Here is a 20,564-nt window from a genome sequence, read left to right as displayed (position 1 = left end):
TGGCTCCAGCCACTGCCCAGAGACTACTTCTACCCGGAACAATTTATTGGAATCAGAAATCCTTTTCTAAATGTCTCCGCCAAGAAATCATTAATATGTCAGAGCACTTGGAAGACTTTGGGATGGGCCTACTGTTTCCACTCAACATTGTGTTTTTAAAGTAAAGCTGTTGGAGCTCAAGCTGAAATGACAGATTATTTGTTGGCCACAGACCAGAAAACAAAACTCTTTAAGGTGATAGAAAAAAATATTTTTGGAAACTTATGGATTGTTCCTGTTCAAAGAGACCATGTTTTTTGTTTTTAATCTTGAAGCTTCAGCTGAAAGGATAGAGCGTATTTTTCATTCTCGTATGTTACCTACCTGTTTGGATGTTCAGTAAATGTTTTCCGTATATTACTATTTAAGTTATCCAGCTAAGTATTAATGAAAAAAGAGGGTTAGATGTGCTACTTGTTTTTATTATTCTAGACTAGCATACTTTTAGTTAATCTTTTGTTTTTACAGACTGGCATAGTGAGTATGGTATACACACAATCGGAGATTCTACAGAAGGAAGTGTACCTCTTTGAACGCATTGATTCTCAAAATCGAGAGATCATGAAACACCTGAAGGCAATTTGTTTTCTTCGACCTACAAAGGTACTGCATAAACTGAGCTTCCATCTGCCCAGGCAGATGCAGAACACTCTGATCTGAAAGCATTAAGAAGGCAAAATAAATTTGTATTATCATAATTTGTGGCATCATAATTATCCTGGTTCATCAGTGTTATAACCTTCATTTTTCTTGTTTTGTTTCCATATTTCAGTTGACCCCTTACAGCCAGTTCTTCCTTCAAGATGTTTTTTAGGTTCACAGCCATTCCCATTGCCACTAATGAACTACTCTTAACGGAGACCCACATTACTTTATTCCTGGATTAACCTCCGTATCTGTCACATTGAACACCATCAACACTTAATTTTATATACAGCTATGAGTGTCTTGAATCTTTGCCACTTTATTCACATTTATGCTCAGGAACCTGTGGTGGCTTGATGTTACTTCCATGATTAAATCTATATTTAGCCCAGCAATTAAAGCCCTACTTTGTTGGTTTGATCTGCCCATGTGTATCCAGCCTTCCTATGTCCTAGGTCTGCTTCTCCTCTATAGCCAGCTAGGCTACTGTTGGAATGAGCAATTCTACATGCTCATTCCTGTTCCTTGTTTGTTTGTTTTTTTCTTCCACTGATTAAAAGTTATTTGGCCATTTGTCACTTTTTATCCATCATCTTCTAAATCTAGCTTGAGTCTCTCCTTTAAAAAGCCTTTCCTATTTTAATCTTATTTGTTACACTTTTTTTTTTTTTTTTTTTTGAGATGGAGTCTCGCTCTGTCGCCCAGGCTGGAGTGCAGTGGCGCAATCTCGGCTCACTGCAAGCTCCGCCTCCCGGGTTCACGCCATTCTCCTGCCTCAGCCTCCCGAGTAGCTGGGACTACAGGTGCCCGCCACCACGCCCGGCTAATTCTTTTGTATTTTTAGTAGAGACAGGGTTTCACTGTGTTAGCCAGGATGGTCTCGATCTCCTGACCTCATGATCCGCCCGCCTTGGCCTCCCAAAGTGCTGGGATTACAGGCGTGAGCCACCGTGCCCGGCTGTTATACTTTCTTGATTCATATTCATGTTCTTCAACTCTAATGCATTTTATCATGCTTGTGCATATGAACTTTCCAAAATGCAAATTTGATCATGACACTCCTGCTTGAAATCCTTGAATGACTTCTCATTGCTTTTCTGATAAGGGCAAAACTCCTTAATTGTAGCCTTCAAGGTGCAGCATGGTCTGGTTTCTACCATTTCTCCAGCCTCATTTCGAACCATTCCCCTTTTGCACTCTGCATCTTAATCACCCTATATATATCAATCCGCTATATTCCCCTTGTCCCGTCATGCCACGGGACGTTTGCATAGTCTTCTTCCTCTGCCTGGAACTTAACTTCTTCAAGTAACCCTTCACTGTTTTTGCTGACCAGGTCAAACCTGCCCCTTATATGCATTTACAACACCATCTTTATCTCCCTATTGTGTGTAATGGTTTGAACTTTTATATGGTTTATGTGATTACCAGCAGTAAGCTCCATGAAAACAGATATGATATCTGTTTTTTCTCACCCTATATTCCCAATTCCTGTCACACAGTGGACACTCAGTAAACAGTTGCTGAATTAATGAACACATGCTGTGTTATAATAGTTTCCAATTGTTTCATATTTGTAGCTCTTAGTCATGAAATTTTGGTTCAAGAGATATGTTAGAGATCATCTAGTTCATTATTTCCTAATGTTTTTTATTAGAGAAATTCTTTCACTGTTATGTACTGTCTCTCGAACTCTTTTAAGAATCTTTCCTTTTGGCCGGGCGCGGTGGCTCACGCCTGTAATCCTAGCACTTTGGGAGGCCAAGGCAGGCGGATCACGAGGTCAGGAGATCGAGACCATCCTGGCCAACATGGTGAAACCCCGTCTCTACTAAAAATACAAAAAAAAAAAACAACAACAACAAAATTAGCCAGGCGTGGTGGCAGGCGCCTGTAGTCCCAGCTACTAGGGAGGCTGAGGCAGGAGAATCGCTTGAACCAGGGAGTCGGAGGTTGCAGTAAGCTGAGATCACGCCACTGTAGTCCAGCCTGGCGACAGAGCAAGACTCCGTCTCAAAAAATAATAATAAAATAAAAATTAAAAATAATTTTTAAAAAAGAATCTTTCCTTTTTCTTTTTCCTCTTTTATATATTCTCTTTTGTCTTTTTCCACATTGTCTGAACTTTTAAGAATCTTTTAATTCACTTTGTTATTTTTGCCTAGCATATTACGAGGAAGTAATTGAGGTTTAAAAGATTTATTATTTAAATTTTTTGCCTTAAGATTATATTATAAAGTTAATTTGAAATCTAAATTGCATTTTTAAATCTAAATTACAATTTTTAAAACCCTTTCCCCATTAATAAGCAGTATATATTGCTTACTTTTTTTTAATTCTGTAAAGAAATGTGATTTTTAAAACAAATTAATATGTTTAGGGAACAATTTATATTGAAATTTAACCAGGTGTTATAGTATCAAAAATCAATAAAACCTGCATTATAATCTTATGTAATTGGAATCTTATATTTTGACCATATAAAAATCAACTTTTTTGTTTTAAACTTTCATACTTTATTTTAAAACAATGTAATTATAGAAAAGATCTTAGCCTGCTACTTGCAAATACTTCACAAACATTGTAGTTGTGCAGTCTTACATCCCAATAAATTAAAAGCCAAAGTGAATATAATTAACTTTATTTTCTCTTGAATGTTAATTTTTAAAGGAATAGACACATTTGATGCTCTATATAGGAATTTTGATCAGGCCAGGCGCAGTGGCTCACGCCTGTAATCCTAACACTTTGGGAGGCCAAGCCAGGTGGATCAGTTGAGGTCAGGAGTTCGAGACCAGCCTGGCCAACATGGTGAAACCCCGTCTCTACTACAATTACAAAAAATTAGCTGGGTATGGTGGCACAAACCTGTAATCTCAGCTACTTGGGAGGCTGAGACAGGAGAATTGCTTGAACCCAGGAGACGGAGGTTACAGTGAGCCAAGATTGTGCCATTGCACTCCAGCCTGGGCAACAGAGTGAGACTTAATCTCAAAAAAAAAAAAAAAAGAATTTTGAGCAAATGAATACAATTTATAGACAAGCAGCTTGATGTGAGTTTGCAGAATTATAATCAATTTTATGTTGTGTTTCAACATCTGTGTCCTTTATATTCTTTATCTTAATTTGGCCAAAATGCAGCTGGTTAATATTTAATATTATACACATATTATTAAATAATATATGATTCCCGATCATTGTATTTAATTTATCTCTTTTGTCTCCAGCCCTTACCCACCAACATAAGCACACTTAACCTAGACTTCAATATGCAGTAGATGCAGTAAACAAACAAATCAATGGGTGAATGCTTATTACTTTTTTCCTTAAGCAACTCTCCTCATATTTTGTTTGCTTGTTCTTCATTTTCTAGGAGAATGTGGATTATATGATTCAGGAGCTCCGAAGACCCAAATACACTATATATTTCATTTGTAAGTATGTTAGTTCACTTTTTCAAACATGTAACAACATCCCAGTTAGTGTGTTTCATTGAGCCCTTCATATCATCAATAACTTCATTGAATCTGTCACTATAAAAGTCTAGTTTATTTAATGTCCTTCCAAAGTATTAAAAATCTTTTGACCTGCCGGGCGCGGTGGCTCACACCTGTAATCCCAGCACTTTGGGAGGCCAAGGTGGGCGGATCATCTGAGGTGAGGAGTTTGAGACCAGCCTGACCAACATGGTGAAACCCCATCTCTACTAAAAATACAAGATTAGCTGGGCATGGTGGCACATGCCTGTAATCCCAGCTACTTGGGAGGCTGAGGCAGGAGAATCGCTTGAACCGGAGAGGCGGAGATTGCAGTGAGCCGAGATTGCGCCATTGCACTCCAGCCTGGGCAACAAGAGCGAAACTCCATCTCAAAAAAAAAAAAAAAAAAATCTTTTGACCAGTATTCTGTTTCAGAGGGCTAAATGTGATTTCCATTCATCTTTGATTGCTTAAATTAAAAATTTTACGTTTTACTTTGCCTTTCAAGATGCTTTGTAAGTCAAAAGTTTTAAGTAGACAGATTTCACATCTCACCCCTGCCAAAAAAAAAAAAGTATATACTTATCCCTATTTTACACTTAAAAATTGAGGCATGGAAGCTGATTTATTTTTTGAAGTGGGAAGGTAATACTTGAGTTTGCTGGAAAAGCAGAAATTTACTTTACATACCAGATAAAAGCCTTTCACTTCTCTTTGTTACTATATTTAATGCACTGAAAGTATAAATCATCAGGTAGTGATCTCTTATGTGCACAACTTTCTTGGAGTGGGGGTTAGGTAGGGGAGGTCTGGAAATAAACTAGGCTTGTGTTTACTATACAATTTACATGGATTTTTTTGATCCAATACATTCGGCTGTAGAAGTTACATCCATTCTCCTCTAGATGTCATTATTTATCTTTATGTTAATAGTGTTAGTGTAGTCTATTTGGTAACATTTCCAAAACCAAGGACTAGATTTAACAGTAAGTAGGGCATTTGAGAAGTTTTAAAGCTTACTTAAAGGTATTAGAGTTTTAAGGTTTAGACTACAGTCTAAGATGTACATACTTTCTTCAGCGTATACTACTTAAATAGAATAATGATACAAAAAATTAACATTTGCGAAAAGACTATATATATATATAAGAGCTCTCTCATATTTTATTTCATTCAGTTCTGTGTAGAATTGAAAAGTTACATAAAGCTTGTCCAGTGGGTTTTCAGTGCACGACGCCCCAAGAGGTAAAAATAGGCAATTTTATTAATCTGTGGCAACTTAATTTTTGTTTGTTTTTGTCTGTTTGTTTTTGGCTAATAGTCACAGGTTTTCTTTTTAAAATTAAACTTTCTATTTTGAAGTAATTGTAGATTCATGTGCAGTTAAAAAAAAAACAACGAATAATAATACAGAGATCCCAGATACCCTTTACCCAGCTTTCTCCTGTGTAGTATCTTACATGATGATAGTACAATATCACAACCAAGATGTTAACACTGATACAGTCAGGATACACAACATTTTCATCTCTATAAGGATCCCTTTTATTAGCTTATATGGACTTCTGTCCCACCCCAACCCCCTCATTAACCCTGGTAACCACTAATATTTTCTCCATTTTATATTTTGTCATTCGAAGAATGTTCTATAAATGAAATCATACAGCATATAATCTTTTGGGACTGGCTTTTTTCACTCAGCATAATTCTCTGGAGAGTCATCCAGGCTGTTGTGTGTGTGTGTGTGTGTGTGTGTGTGTGTGTGTGTGTGTTTGGTTTTTTTTTGTCCGAGAAGCAGTCTTGCTTTGTCACCCAGGCTGGAGTGCAGTGTCGCCATCTCAACTCACTGCAACCTCCACCTCCCGGGTTCAAGCGATTCTCCCACCTCAGCCTCCCGAGTAGCTAGGATTACAGGTGCACACCACCACGCCCAGCTAATTTTTGTATTTTTTTTTAGTAGAGACAGGGTTTCACCGTGTTGGTTGTCCAGACTGGTCTCAAACTCCTGACCTTGGGTGATACGCCCGCTTCAGCCTCCCAAAGTACTGGGATTACAGGCATGAGCCACCACACCTCAGCTGTTGTGTGTATTAATAGTTCATTCCTCCTTTGAGCTGGAACTGCAAAAAAAAAAGTTTTCTTAATTTAAAAATAGTTCATTTCTTTTTATTGCTGAGTAGTATTCCATGGTATGAATGTACCACAGTTTGTTTAACTATACACCATTGAAGGACATATGAGTTGTTTCCAGTTTTGGCTATTACAAATAAAGCTGCTATAAATATCTGTGTACAGATTTTTATGTGAACATTAAGTCTTCATTCTCTGGGATAAATAACCCCCAGGAGTGCAACTGCTGAGTCATATGGTAATTGCATGTGTGATCTGCCCACCTTGGCCTCCCAAAGTGATGGGATTACAGGTGTGAGCCACCGCACCGAACTTTTAAAGACACACAAAAGTAGAATAGTATCATAAGTTCCAATGTACCTATCAGCTGGTTTCAACAATTATTGAGCCTCACCCAATCTTGTTTTAGCTATACTGTCACCTACTTCTCCAGCAATATTATTTTAAAGCAAATCTAAGACATATAATTTTATCCATAAGTATTTCAGTAGGCATCTCTAAAAGATAAGGACTCATTTTTTTAAAAACACATTTCCATTATTACATCTAGATTAAAAGTGAAAAATAATTATTTATTCTTTTTTTTTTGAGACACAGTCTCCCTCTGTCACCCAGACAGAGTGCAGTGGCATGATCTCGGCTCACTGTAACCTCAACTTCCCAGGTTCAAGTGATGTTGCCCAGGCTGGTCTTGAACTCTTAGTACCATTTTCAAATAACCATTCAGCATTCAAATTTAAAATTGTCTTTTTTTTTTTTTTTTTTTTTTTACAGTTTTTTAAAATCGGGATCAAAGTAAGGTTCACACATTGCTGTTGGTTGATATGTTAAGTTTCTTAATCTTCTGTATAGGTCCTCCCACCCCTGCCCCTGCTGCCCCATGCAATTTATTTATTGAAGAAACTGTTAAGTTTTCCACAGTCTGGATCTTGCTGATTGCATCCCCAGGGGGTAGTTTAACATGTTCCTTGAAGTTTAAAATATTCCTCTGTCTTCTAGTTCCTGTAAATTCATAGGTGAATACAGAGCCTTAATTAGGTTAAGATTCGATTTCTTCTTGGCAAGAATACTTTATAGGTGGTATTGTGTGCTTTCATTGGCTGCTTATTCTTTTGATATTAGCAGCTGCTGATGCTCAATGCCTGGGTGCATTCAATTGATTCATTGGGGGTTAGAAAAAATGATGATATTCTAATTCTGTCATTAACATTTGTTAGTTATTGTTGAGCTGGAATGTTTTCACAAAGAAAAATTTTCCCTCATCTATTTGGTTACCTGGTAGTACAGTTTATATATAAAAGACAGCATGAAAGTTTACTTCTTTCTCCTTATTTTCAATAAAATGACTTACTTCCCTAGTATTCTCATTCTCCAATTCCTCCAATGGAGTCTTGCTCTATCGCCCAGGCTGGAGTGCAGTGCTCACTGCAAGCTCTGCCTCCCGGGTTCATGCCATTCTCCTGCCTCAGCCTCCCGAGTAGCTGGGACTACAGGCGTCCGCCACCACGCCCAGCTAATTTTTTTTTTGTATTTTTAGTAGAGACGGGGTTTCACCGTGTTAGCCAGGATGGTCTCAATCTCCTGACCTCATGATCCACCTGCCTCAGCCTCCCAAAGTGCTGGGATTACAGGTGTGAGCCACCGCGCCTGGCCAGTCCTTTTAAAATATATATATATATATATATATATATAAAATTATGAATTTGTGGATTAAATATATTTTTGCTACCCATTCCAATTTGAAGGTCACTTATTCATTAGGCTTTAACTATCAGGCCCTTTTACATATATTGCAGCAGAAATTCTCTCCTTTGAGTCAACCCCAACTCATGTGTTTCAGATTTCAGTAATGTGATCAGCAAGAGTGACGTGAAGTCATTGGCTGAAGCTGATGAACAGGAAGTTGTGGCTGAGGTTCAGGTAAACATATTGGTCCTGTAACACATCTCGTATGTTGGCCCTTTTTAAATATTTGAGTCTAAAAATAAAAAATAAGGAAAGGTCTGTCTCAAAAGAAGTTTTATTATGAATACTTGAATATGTTTATCACATAAATGAGTAATATTGTTTTCAGAGGCAGCAAATAAACTAGTTTTGAATTTTTCAGAAGGATGTGATAGGTGATAAATGAATAAAAAGAATACCTGTTTTAAATTATATTCTCTCTCATGACAACACATTGGACAGCAAAGTTCTTTTTTATCTGAGTAGAACATTGTATCTCCTATTAGCAGTATTTTATTTTTACTAATTGATAAGTATGCATAGAGGTCTCCAGAAATATAATGTGTATAACCTTACAACCTTTATTTGTTAGATTTATTATTATTGCTACTCTTTTGTAATTATTTTAATTCTCCCACGTTGACTGTTGTTACCCAATTATTAATTGAACAATTTTGTATCTCTTTACACCTGTATTTCACAAAGTTTGGCTATATCATATTATATCACTTATGAAAATATTACTGCTTGATACAATTGAAGTTTATGGAATGACTATTCTTGGTGCTTTATTTGCAGGAATTTTATGGTGATTACATTGCTGTGAACCCACATTTGTTTTCCCTCAATATTTTGGGTTGCTGCCAGGTATGGAAGGAAAGGTTTAATTTATCAGTCGAGGGTTAATTCAGCAAATAATTAGACTTGTAAGAGAAAATTCAAATATTTTCTCTGAATATATGTTTTTAACAAAAAGGGTCGAAATTGGGATCCAGCCCAGCTATCTAGAACAACTCAAGGGCTTACAGCTCTCCTTTTATCTCTGAAGAAGTGTCCCATGATTCGTTATCAGCTCTCATCAGAGGCAGCAAAGAGACTTGCAGAGTGCGTTAAGGTATGGCATTACCTATTCCTGGTTCCAAAACATAAAGGCCATTCATTTCTCTATCATATTTCAGAAACTAAAGGAATAGTTTATTTACAACCAAGGAGATGATTGTATGTTAGGTTTCCGAGAAAAGAGGTAGGTATATGTAATGTAAAACAAAAAGCAACAATTAGAGCTAAGATTCTTAGGTTTAACCCAAGAAACATTCACAAGCTATTTAACTTTTTTTTGGTCCAGTTAAACCACTTATAAAATAGGGTTTCATATCCTAACCTCTTAAATAGTATGCTACTAAACTTTGTGAGACTTTTGAATCCTTCATATGGAAGATCTATGTGGGTGCAAAGAACTATTGTTAAATGTAGCGTTTATTAATTTCCTATTTATATCGTTTCTATATGTAACTAGATGGTTGCACAAACCATCTTTCTCTCTCACCCACAGCAAGTGATAACTAAAGAATATGAACTGTTTGAATTCCGTCGGACAGAGGTTCCTCCATTGCTCCTTATTTTAGATCGCTGTGATGATGCCATCACCCCATTGCTAAACCAGGTACAAAACCCTTTCTTGGCATAATAGAAGGATAATTTTAAGTGATATTCATCAAAATACAGATAGGGAAGTAAAAGCATGGTCCATTTATTTGCCTCCTTATTTTTAGCTATTCTTGGTTTTGCTTTGTATTTCCTGGTGTTTTGGTATCATGATTCTTCCATCCACTGTCATCATATCTCTTCTGCTTCATCTCTCCTGTACCTTTCTGCCAGTACCTCCACCCCTAATCAAGACAGCTTCCTAATTCTGTAGATTCTATTTCCCTGTGTTTCCTTCTGTCTCCTCATTTCCATGCTTACAGCCATTGCCTTGGTCTAGATCCTAATCTCTTGCAAGAATATTGAAATAGTCATCTACTTCATTCCCTACTTTTTATTTCTTCTCACTCCAAATGTTCCACAAGTACAATTTCCTAAAGCACAGCTCTATCTTATTACTCTTGGCTTAAAAAACTTCATTGGTTCCCATTTGCCTACTAGGTTAAAAAGAAACTCCTGAACTTGGCATCCAAGAGCCTTCACAATGTGGGCTAAACCTCTTATAAAACCTAGAGTTCACCACTTACATAGATAATGCCACATGGTTTCCTGCCAGCATGCTTTTACTGTGACTGCTTTCTAAACTCTAGAATGTTTGGAATACCTTCTCTTCCCATCTTCACCTATCAAAATGCTGCTGTTAAAACCACTCAATCTGGCCGGGCACGGTCGCTCACGCCTGTAATCCCAGCACTTTGGGAGGCCAAGGTGGCTGGATCACCTGAGGTCAAGAGTTCAAGACTAACCTGGCCAACATGGTGAAGCCCCGTCTCTACTAAAACTACAAAAAAATTAGCCGGGTGTGGTTGCACACACCTGTAGTCCCAGCTACTTGGGAGGCTGAGGCAGGAGAATCATTTGAACCCAGGAGGCGAAGGTTGCAGTAAGCTGAGATCATGCCACTGCACTCCAGCCGGGGCGACAGAGCAAGACTCCGTCTCCAAAAATAAATAAATAAATAAAATGATTTATATGAATAATAGCAAAGAATAAAAAAAAAAAAGAGCCGGGCGCGGTGACTCACACCTATAATCCCAGCACTTTGGGAGGTCGAGGTGGGTAGATCACCTGAGGTCCTGAGTTTGAGACCAGCCTGGCCAACATGATGAAACCCTGTCTCTACTAAAAATACAAAAAATTAGCTGGACGTGGTGGCAGACGCCTGTAATCCCAGCTACTCAGGATGCTGAGGCAGGAGAATCACTTGAACCTGGGAGGCAGAGGTTGCAGTGAGCCGAGATGATGCCACTGTCCTCCAGCCTGGGCAACGAGAGCGAAACTCTTGTCTCAAAAAAAAAAAAAAAAAAACACTCAAAAGCCATCTCCAACATCCAGCCATTCTTCAACATCTCGAAGCCTGTATTCTTTCAGTCAGATATTGTTCTTATCTCCTGAAAATCCCTGTAGACTTGTAGACCTTTGTGTCTCTCTCATGTCTCATGCTGTACTTGCCATGTTGTAGCTTTGGTTGTTTACATCCTCTCCTACGTTACATATTTCTTCAAGGCAGACTGAGTCTCACCAGTGTTTTTTCTCCTTCAAGTATAAGAACAGTGCACATAGCGGGTGCTCTATTAATAGTGATTTTGTATGTGTGTATGTATTTATTGAGACAGAGTCTCTCTCTGTCACCCAGATTGGCGTGATCTCAGCTCACTGCAACCTCCACCTCCCAGGTTCAAGCAATTCTCATGCCCCAGCTTCCTGAGTAGTTGGGATCACAGGTGCGCACCCCCACACCTGGCTAATTTTTGTATTAAATATTTTTAGTACAGACAGGGTTTCGCCATATTGGCCAGGCTGGTCTCGAATTCCTGACCTCAAGTGATCTGCCCGACTCGGCCTCCCAAAGTGCTAAGATGACAGGCGTGAGCCACCACACCCGGCTGTGACTTTGTATTTACAGAGAAAGGCACAGTCTATGTTTCAGTTTCTTCCCAGCTTGTACTAATGTTAATGCTAAGGGAAATCTGTGGAGTGAAACTTCTCTGTAGTATAAAATAGCCTTGTATTCCTAAAATTCAAAGTAATATATGTTCACCGAAGAAACTTTTGATATTATCAAAAAGTAGAAAGAAAATTAATTGCCTATTATTCTGTCTCCCAAAGAAAAGCAACTATTTATCCCACAGATTTCACTGGGGACTTCTTTTGTGCCACGTACTAAACTAAGTACTAGAGATAAAAGGTTAAAAGTTACAATTTCTGCCCTCAAAGAGCTCATGGTCCAATTATGAGAAAAATAAACATAATTTTAATTATAGAGTAAGTGCTAGAAGCATGTACAAGAAGCTATCCGTAAAAGCATAAAACATTTTGTTCTACGTTTTTTTTTTTTTGAGATGGAGTTTTGCTCTTATTGTCCAGGCTGGAGTGCAATGGTGTGATCTTGGCTCACTACAACCTCCGCCTCCTGGGTTCAAGTGATTCCCTGCCTCAGCCTCCTGAGTAGCTTGGATTACAGGCATGTGCCGCCATGCTCGGCTAGTTTTGTATTTTTAGTAGAGATGGGGTTTCACCATGTTGGTCAGGCCGGTCTTGAACTCCCGACCTTAAGTGATCCACCCACCTCAGCCTCCCAAAGTGCTGGGATTACAGGCATGAGCCACCATGCCCAGCCTTGTTGTACTTATTTTAAGTGCGACTTAATGGAACTTGCTTTTTCAAGAATTCCTTTGGCAAATCTTTTAGGAAATAAGCACCTTCTTTTATAACCTTCTAAATTATTTCGTAATAAATCTAGTTTTCTTAAGATAAAATATGTATATAAACATTTCTAGCATTTAGATTCTAGATGCAGAAGGGAACGTGCTAGAAAATACTTCATTTTGTCTAACAGACCTATGACTGAAAGTAATCTATTCTCCATAATTGGTGAAAAGGGAAAATTTGGAGATTTCTCATTTCCAGTTTTACCAAATAAATTCTCAATTTGTGAGACTGGAAACCAGTCCTTCCTCTCAACTCCCCTTAGGTAAAAATATAAAATAAAATGGGTTCAAAGGTAAGTTTCTGAATATCCCAGTGTTTTGATCAACTCACAAGGTTTTTCTGATAATACTAGTGTTCCCAGGACAAATATAGTACCACTCAGATCTGCAAGAACACACTTCTCATGCTGCAGAAAACCATAGAAGCATACAGGAAATGGTACAGCTTGTAACTGCAGTACCAATATAGCTCTATCTGTGAAGCCAAAAATATACTCTTAATTCACAGGCAAAAAATTGGAGCTAATAATAGCTCTAATTTGTTTTCTATCAAGAATATTAATCTTGCTGCCCTTTTTCCAAAAGTATGAAATCTAAAAGTATTTTGACTTTTCTTCCGTGTTTAATCAATTAAAATGGCAGTCTTAATGCTTATAGCACAAAGTATGAATAAAATTTAACTCGAGAATCTTCATGTAAAGAAGACTAGTTAAAGAATGTTATCAGTTTTTATTTGTTTTCCTGAACGTTTACTATTTCCATATTCTGTCAGTTACCTTTTTTTTTCATAATTCTTTATTTAGTGGACATATCAGGCCATGGTCCACGAACTACTAGGCATAAACAACAATCGGATTGATCTTTCCAGAGTGCCGGGAATCAGTAAAGACTTAAGAGAAGTGGTCCTATCTGCTGAAAATGATGAATTCTATGCTAATGTAGGTGGTTTAAATTTTTTTAAATTGTCTTTAGTTGTTTTTATGTAAGAAGATCAATATTGGCTTGTTAGTATAGGGGCAGGCATGGGATTTCATGTGAAAGGATGATACGGGCATCCTGTGCATAAACTGCCTCTCAAGGGAAGGCAGAAGACTTGGATTCTGACCCTTTAGCAATTTTTTTTCATAGAGATCACGTAGTTATTTACTTCTCTCCCCTCCAGTAGCTGTTTGTGAGAATAGTAATGGTATTCATCAACAGTGTCCCAGCTAATGTCCAAATTTGGTAATTAAAATAGAATTTCCCTGCCCTTCAATTCTGTGTTCCAAATTCTTTTTCACTTCTTTCAAGTTGTCTGAAAGTCAGACTAGTTGATGAAGTGTGCTTCCAACTTTCTTTTTCACAGAATATGTACCTGAACTTTGCTGAGATTGGTAGCAATATAAAGAATCTCATGGAAGATTTTCAGAAGAAGAAACCAAAAGAACAGCAAAAACTAGAATCAATAGCAGACATGAAGGTAAATTGAACATGTACATGAATGACAAACATGTGACAGTTTGGTACTATTCATGTAAGCAACACTTTTGGAATCTTCTGGGTCTAATTTCTACCTTGATTGATTTTATTTGGTTTGAGACTTATTTTCTGTAATGTCTTTAAACAATATAGTGAAAACTTTATGATAAGCCATGTGCTTCTTTCCATTCTTCAGTAATATCTGGACTATTTAAAGACTCAATCTATTGCTGGGAGCAGTGGCTCACGCCTGTAATCCCAGCACTTTGGGAGGCCGAGGCAGGCGGATCACCTGAGGTCGGGAGTTCAAGACCAGCCTGACCAACATGGTGAAACCCCGTCTCTACTAAAAATACAAAATTAGCCAGGTGTGGTGGCGCATGCCTGTAATCCCGCTACTCGGGAGGCTGAGGCGGGGGAATCCCTTGAACCTGGGAGGCGGAGGTTGGGAGGTTGCAGTGAGCCAAGATCACGCCACTACACTCCAGCCTGGGCAACAAGAGTAAAACTCTGTCTCAAAAAAAAAAAAAAAAAAAAAAAAAAAACAACTCAGTCTACCAACATATACCAGTTCTTCTCTTCTTAAGCATAACAAAATGCCATGTGGCTGAAAGTTGTAGATGCTTTAATCTGGGCTGAAAAACAACCCCCGCTTTCCCCAACCCCCATTCAGTACATGCTTATCCTCAGTCAAAAAATAACAGAACCTCCCATTGATGTTTTTCCCATGGCAGGCGTTTGTTGAGAATTATCCACAGTTCAAGAAAATGTCTGGGACTGTTTCAAAGCATGTGACAGTGGTTGGAGAACTGTCTCGATTGGTCAGTGAGCGGAATCTGCTGGAGGTTTCAGAGGTTGAGCAAGAACTGGCCTGTCAAAATGACCATTCTAGTGCTCTCCAGGTCAGTCCAATTTGATGAGCACCTACTATGTGTAAAGCACTGTGCCAGGCAGAGCAAGAGATAAAAAGGCAAGTAATCCTTCTTCATCAACATGGAATTTAGTCCGACAAGGAGCTGACATGAGAACACAAATTAATATTATTTAAGATAGATCTATAAAAAGAGTCACAAGAGAAGTGTAATGTGCAATTCCCAAGGGTTCAGTTAATTAGTATGAGGGCAGCCTAGTCCACTAGAAAGAGCACCAAACTAGAATCAGAAGATCTAGATTGGAGTGTTTGGTATACCACTTACAGGCTTTGTGACATGGAGCTGTTGACTTAATCTCTGAGCCAGTTTCATTATTTGTAAAATAGGTATATTAATACTCATCTCACAGAGTGGTTAGGAAGACTTTAAAAGATAAAACATATATTAAAATGTATTATCTAAGTTTTTTCATTATTGAAGATCTGCTTTTCATCGCACCAACATATTAATGCCTGCTATATGTATATACTACTGCTGTGAGGATCTGAATACAAAGATGAATAAGATACCACATTACAGTAGAGGAGAAAGAAATTTAAACCAGCAATTGTAATACCAAGCACTATGTACCATATTAGAGGTATTTACAAAGGAATATGGAAATACAGAGGAAGGACAACTGTTTTCCCCAAGGATGAGGCTTCTTAGCACTTCTTAGGGAAAATAACATCAAACAGGGAAAAGGAATAAACATTCTCAGCAGAGAGAATGCAGGCATGAAGATGTGAAGAAATAAATATTGATATATATATATTTTTTCTATATATATATAAAATATTTATATTTGAAATATACATATATTTAAATATATATATGGGAACAGAGAATAGTTCAGTGTGGCTAGTCCAGGGTACAAGATGAGTGGTCTTAGACTGGAAAGACTGACTGAAGCCAGGTTATGGCCATTGGAAGGAAGCTGGGCTTTAATCTTAAAATGATGGGGGCTCCCGGAGGATTTTAGAAGAATAGCAACATAATCAGACTCTGGCCTCAAGAAATGTATAGTCTAATTGAAGAGACAAAACTAAAGCACAAGAAAAAATTAGATAATGTTTCAAGATGAGAATTAAGTCATAATTGTAATACTGACTGTAACAGGTTTTGAGGTTAGAGAAGGCAAGATTTGGATGGACCACAAAAGAATGAATAGAATTTGGGGGAGGAGTTCAGCCAGGAGCAGCAAAAGCAAAGATGTAGAAATATGGAGGAAGTAATAAACAGTTTGACCTGTAGAGAGTGAGTATGAAACAGAATTAGATAAAATTGAATTGGTAAACAAAAAACAGTTTACAAGCTTTATGAAGAGGCTTGTAAGAATTTATACCTGCTGAGATAAGCAAAGAGATCCAGTATAGGATCTTATGTAGAAAGTTGAGGTGAGGAAGGCAGTATTTTAGGAAATGTAACCTAGTAAGGATGCTTTAGAGGTGAAAAAACAGGTCAGAGAGACTTGTAGACTTACAGTGATAGTAGTAAAAATGTACAGCAAGGGGCAGAACTGAAAAACATTTCAAAGGGAGAAGAATTAGACGACAGGCTGGATATAAAGATAGAATAAATCAGAGGTAATTCCATGTTTCCTGAGAAATGACAAAGTATGATGTCACTGACAAGTAATTTAGGAATACGAGTCCTTTAGGAAATAGCCATTTCTAAGCCACTTATAAGAAGCACATTTCCCTGTTAATAGGGCCCTATATTCTAAAGCTTAGCTTCTTTCTTTCCCAGCTACAGTTCCACTTTATTCTATAAAATAATGCCAACCTGTTATATTGGAAACAACTCAGGTTTTGGACCCAGACTGGCTTGGCTTATATCCTACCTCTCCTTACCAAAGTTTCTTTGGGAAAATTACTTGATTTGCCCAAGTCTTGGGGATTATGATTTCAAACTTTCAGACCGTTACGATGATTCAATGAGATATGTAAAATGCTTCACATGTAATAGGTGCTTTGTAAATGTTAGTTCCCTTCCTCTAAGCATGATTTTTTTTTTACACATAGTGCAAACAAAAGAAAGAAGTCTACCTGTGGGTGCTCTAGTTATACCAGAGTCTTTACTGGGACTTATTGTTGTTGGGTTTTGGATCAGAACCTAAAGTCACATTCTTTTTAATCACTAAATAGTATCCTTTGTAAAGATGTATCCTAATCTATTTAACTTGGCCTTTAAACAACACTACTAACAGTATTTTATAGTTGTTTCGTGGGCCTAATAGAAATGTCCTGATATTTATCACAAAAAATGAGTTTTCTGCCTCTTATTAAATAAAAAACAAAATTGTGTCCCGTAACTAAATTTAAATTTCTTATATTTCTTTATCATTTGATTTTTCCCTTGAAAACAGTAGAACCAGACTTAATCACTAGCCAGTTTTACTGTCTTTATTTGTATCTCTCTACATGTGGAAAGCAATTAGAAAAAGTTCTTGTAATAACTTGTCTGAAACTTTATTTTTGTGTTCACTTTAAAAGAAAAATAGTCACTTAAAAATATAAATTCTATTTGTGATCCACTTTTTATTTTTAGAACTTATCTTTTGAAGGTTTTCTTGTCTAGGGTATTGGGATTTTACAGTGAGCAGTTGATTTGGAGTCCCCCATCATAAACGACTTATTTGGCAACATAACTTAAATAGTCTATAAAGGGATCTTTTGTTTGATAGTAAGTGGATGTCAGGGGCCTGACTTCTAGAGGGGTTATAGCATTCCTTGGCTTGACCTTAGATGATAATACGTCATGAAGCAATGAAATGAGGTTTGTGAGTAGAGATGGGGTTTGCTTTATTGAATAGTATCATGACAAGAAAAAAAAGTTCATGTATTGCTAAAAGTTAACTTAAAAATTGCTGCCATTCTAACCATTATTTTGTAGGCTAATGAAAATTTCATTTAGAAAGAATTTCACTAGAACCAAAGTGAAATTTACTACCACTGAAACATATACATATCCTCAGAAGAGATTTATTGATTAGTAATGAAGATTTGCCATACCATGAAGAAAAGCATCTTTAGAAAGTGAGCAATTCCACCCTTACCATCCTCCCTATACTCTGCCCCCCATGCCCAGCCTGTGTTGTCGTATCACAGTTTTTCATTTGGAGAGAGGAACCAGTCTATTTTATATTTTTTCCTGACCTTTCATAAAGATCTCAAATCATCCTGTTAATGATACATAATAAGGACTCAATAAATATTTATTAGAAAAATGAGGAGGAAGAGCTCTATTTGAAGCAGTATAGAGTAGTGGCTAAGAGCTTGGGCCTTTGATGGCTTGGGTTTGAAAATAATTCCTAACCACTCTAAAACTCAGTCCTTTTGTCTATAAAGGGGGAAAAATAATAGTACTTACCTCAAAATTGTTGTGAGAGTGCAATGAGCTAATACATGTAAAACACTTATGGTACTTGGTACTTACAGCTTTCGAGAAATATTAACTACCAACATTAAGAGTATTATTATTTGATGGTACATTTAATTTTCTTAATGGCATCCAAGACATGTTTTTTAGTTCAGTGATAGCCTTGTATCTCTCTGATTTCAGAAAAGTGTTTGGTTTTTTTGTGTGTGTGTTTTGTTTTGTTTTGTTTTGCCACTCATTAAAATTATAAGAAAAGTGGTTGGGACACATTGAACTGACTGACAATTTTACTTTGATTAATTAAATGTAAAAATGATCCTTTTATTCTAAAACAACATTTAGCCAGTATTTTAGAAACAGTATTGATCAGCAGAAGATCTACTGCAAAGCTCAATTTTATGTTGACTAGTCATTAAGAAAAGGAATACTGACTCCGATGTATTTACCAGTCAGTAGAACTGGGTCTTGTCTGCTTTCTATCATTTTTCCCTGATAAGCTTTTTATATTCCCACAACACTGTTCTCTCAAACTGTTAGGCTCATTTTTGTCAGATCAGCATGTGGAAGACTTCTGCCAATTCCATCTTACTGTCCTAATCTGTTGGTTTATTTTGTTATTCTCTGACTTTACTACATTAATATAGTAGATAACAAAGAAGGGATCCTGTTCTTTAGGTTAAACTAAAACAAAAAAAAAATGGAGACTATCTTTATTACCAAGACCAACTGGAATCTGTATAATAGTTTGAAATGTGTGTATGTCATAATGATTTCTTCTTGCTGTGCTGCTTTATCATAGTTTTGATAGAAGAAAACAGAAAAGTAAAAAAAGATTTAGCCAGAAACAATGGAAGAATCTCTAAATATCAGAAAAGAAGAATGGTTTTCTCGTTGATGTCTTATAAATGAATGTTAGTTCCTTTAGGAAACTTGATCTCCAAAGACACTATTTTTGCTTTGCTTTGCTTTGCTTTTCCTATTCCTTGATTAGGCCCACACAAATGTTAGAGTTCAGTGCAAGGTTTTCGAATCCTGTCTTCTTAAGTAGATGACAATTTTCTGTTTTGCTCTTTACTCAGTCATTGTTATAATGTGACAGTGTTCTTTTCTAATAGTCACAAGGCTGATGGAAAATTTAATAAGAGAAACCAAAAAATTATGTAATTCAGTTAATTTCCAACAGATAAATACTACCGTGTAGCATATAACCTGCTTTGTAATTATAAGCCTCTCTGATTCTTTTTTCTCCTCTTCTCTGGTTAGTGCCCTGAAATCTCAATGTAATGTATGCCACTGTCAATCAAGTTGACAAGTCAAGTAGTTATGAGGGAAATCCTTCAAAATGAAGTCAAAGGATAAAGTGGGATCAAGGCAGACAAAAAGGTCCTGCGTCTCCAAGGACCGATACAGCTGAAAGAAAAGAAAGAACTCAGCTTGTACCTACAGGTTTCTTTTCATGAGAGAATAGATGCCTCTAGCTAGAACATGGACCTGAGCCATGAGTTGGGTCCTAAGGGCTCAAAAGTAGGCAAAATAATTACTCGCAGTAAGCCTGGTCAGATCTGGGCCAAGTCCTCAGTAAAGAACTAAGAGTCAAGCCAGGCAATCTAAATACCACTACCAAGTCTCAAGGAATGGAAGTGGATTTTTTTTAGGATTGATGCATAATGATTGTACAGATTTATGGAATACAATGTGATGTTTCAATACATGTATACATTGTGTAGTGATCAAATCAGGGTAATTAGCATATCCATCACCTTAAACATCTGTCATTTCTTTGCGATAAGAACATTTAAAAACCTCTCTTATAGCTATTTTGACATATATAATACATTATTGTTAACTCTATTCATGCTACTATGCAATAGAACACCAGAACATATTCCTGCTATCTAACTGTAGCTTTGTACCTATTAACCAATTTCTAACCACCCCTATCCTTCACCATCCCATCCTCTGGTAACTGCTATTCTGCTCTCTACTTCTATGAGTTCAATGAGAACAACTTTTTAGATTCCACATGTGAGTAAGATCGTGCACTATTTGTCCTTCTGTGTCTGATTTATTTCACTTAATGTAAGTCCTCCAGGTTAATCTGTTTTGCCACAAATGACAGGATTTTGTTCTATTTCATGGCTGAATAATAAATAAATAAATAAATATATATATATATATATATATATATATATATATATATATGCTGCATTTTCTTTTCCCTTTTTTTTTTTTTGAGACAGGGTTTGGCTCTGTCGCCCAGGCTAGAGGGTAGTGGTGCAATCTTGGCTCACTACAACTTCTGCCTCCCAGGCTCAAGCTACTCTCCCACCTCAGCCTCCCCAGTAGCTGGGACTACAGGTATACACCGCCATGCCCAGCTA

At 37.1% G+C, this 20,564-nt stretch overlaps 1 protein-coding gene across 13 annotated transcripts in view; it reads left to right on the top strand.

Annotated features, from left to right (window-relative positions):
- VPS45 (vacuolar protein sorting 45 homolog) overlaps positions 1–20,564 on the top strand; it is a 78,456-nt gene that overhangs the window by 1,184 nt on the left and 56,708 nt on the right. For 7 of the 13 annotated variants that reach the window (XR_010158448.1, XR_010158449.1, XR_010158452.1 and 4 more), the window contains exons 2-10: positions 508–642; positions 4,058–4,118; positions 8,134–8,213; positions 8,817–8,885; positions 8,995–9,132; positions 9,571–9,681; positions 13,237–13,371; positions 13,779–13,892; positions 14,626–14,793. Coding sequence is in view for 6 of the 13 variants with exons in the window: in XM_001167625.7 (XP_001167625.1) it covers positions 508–642; positions 4,058–4,118; positions 8,134–8,213; positions 8,817–8,885; positions 8,995–9,132; positions 9,571–9,681; positions 13,237–13,371; positions 13,779–13,892; positions 14,626–14,793 (1,011 nt within the window). In the remaining 7 variants the exon portion in view is untranslated. Of the gene's footprint in view, positions 1–487; positions 643–4,057; positions 4,119–8,133; positions 8,214–8,816; positions 8,886–8,994; positions 9,133–9,570; positions 9,682–13,236; positions 13,372–13,778; positions 13,893–14,625; positions 14,794–20,564 lie in introns of all 13 variants that reach the window. The other 6 variants (XR_010158454.1, XM_054670367.2, XM_063814249.1 and 3 more) reach the window with 3 other exon arrangements.

The sequence above is a fragment of the Pan troglodytes genome, chromosome 1 (genome assembly GCF_028858775.2).
Source record: "Pan troglodytes isolate AG18354 chromosome 1, NHGRI_mPanTro3-v2.0_pri, whole genome shotgun sequence".
NCBI lineage: Eukaryota > Metazoa > Chordata > Mammalia > Primates > Hominidae > Pan > Pan troglodytes.
This window is presented reverse-complemented; position numbering and strand designations above follow the sequence as displayed.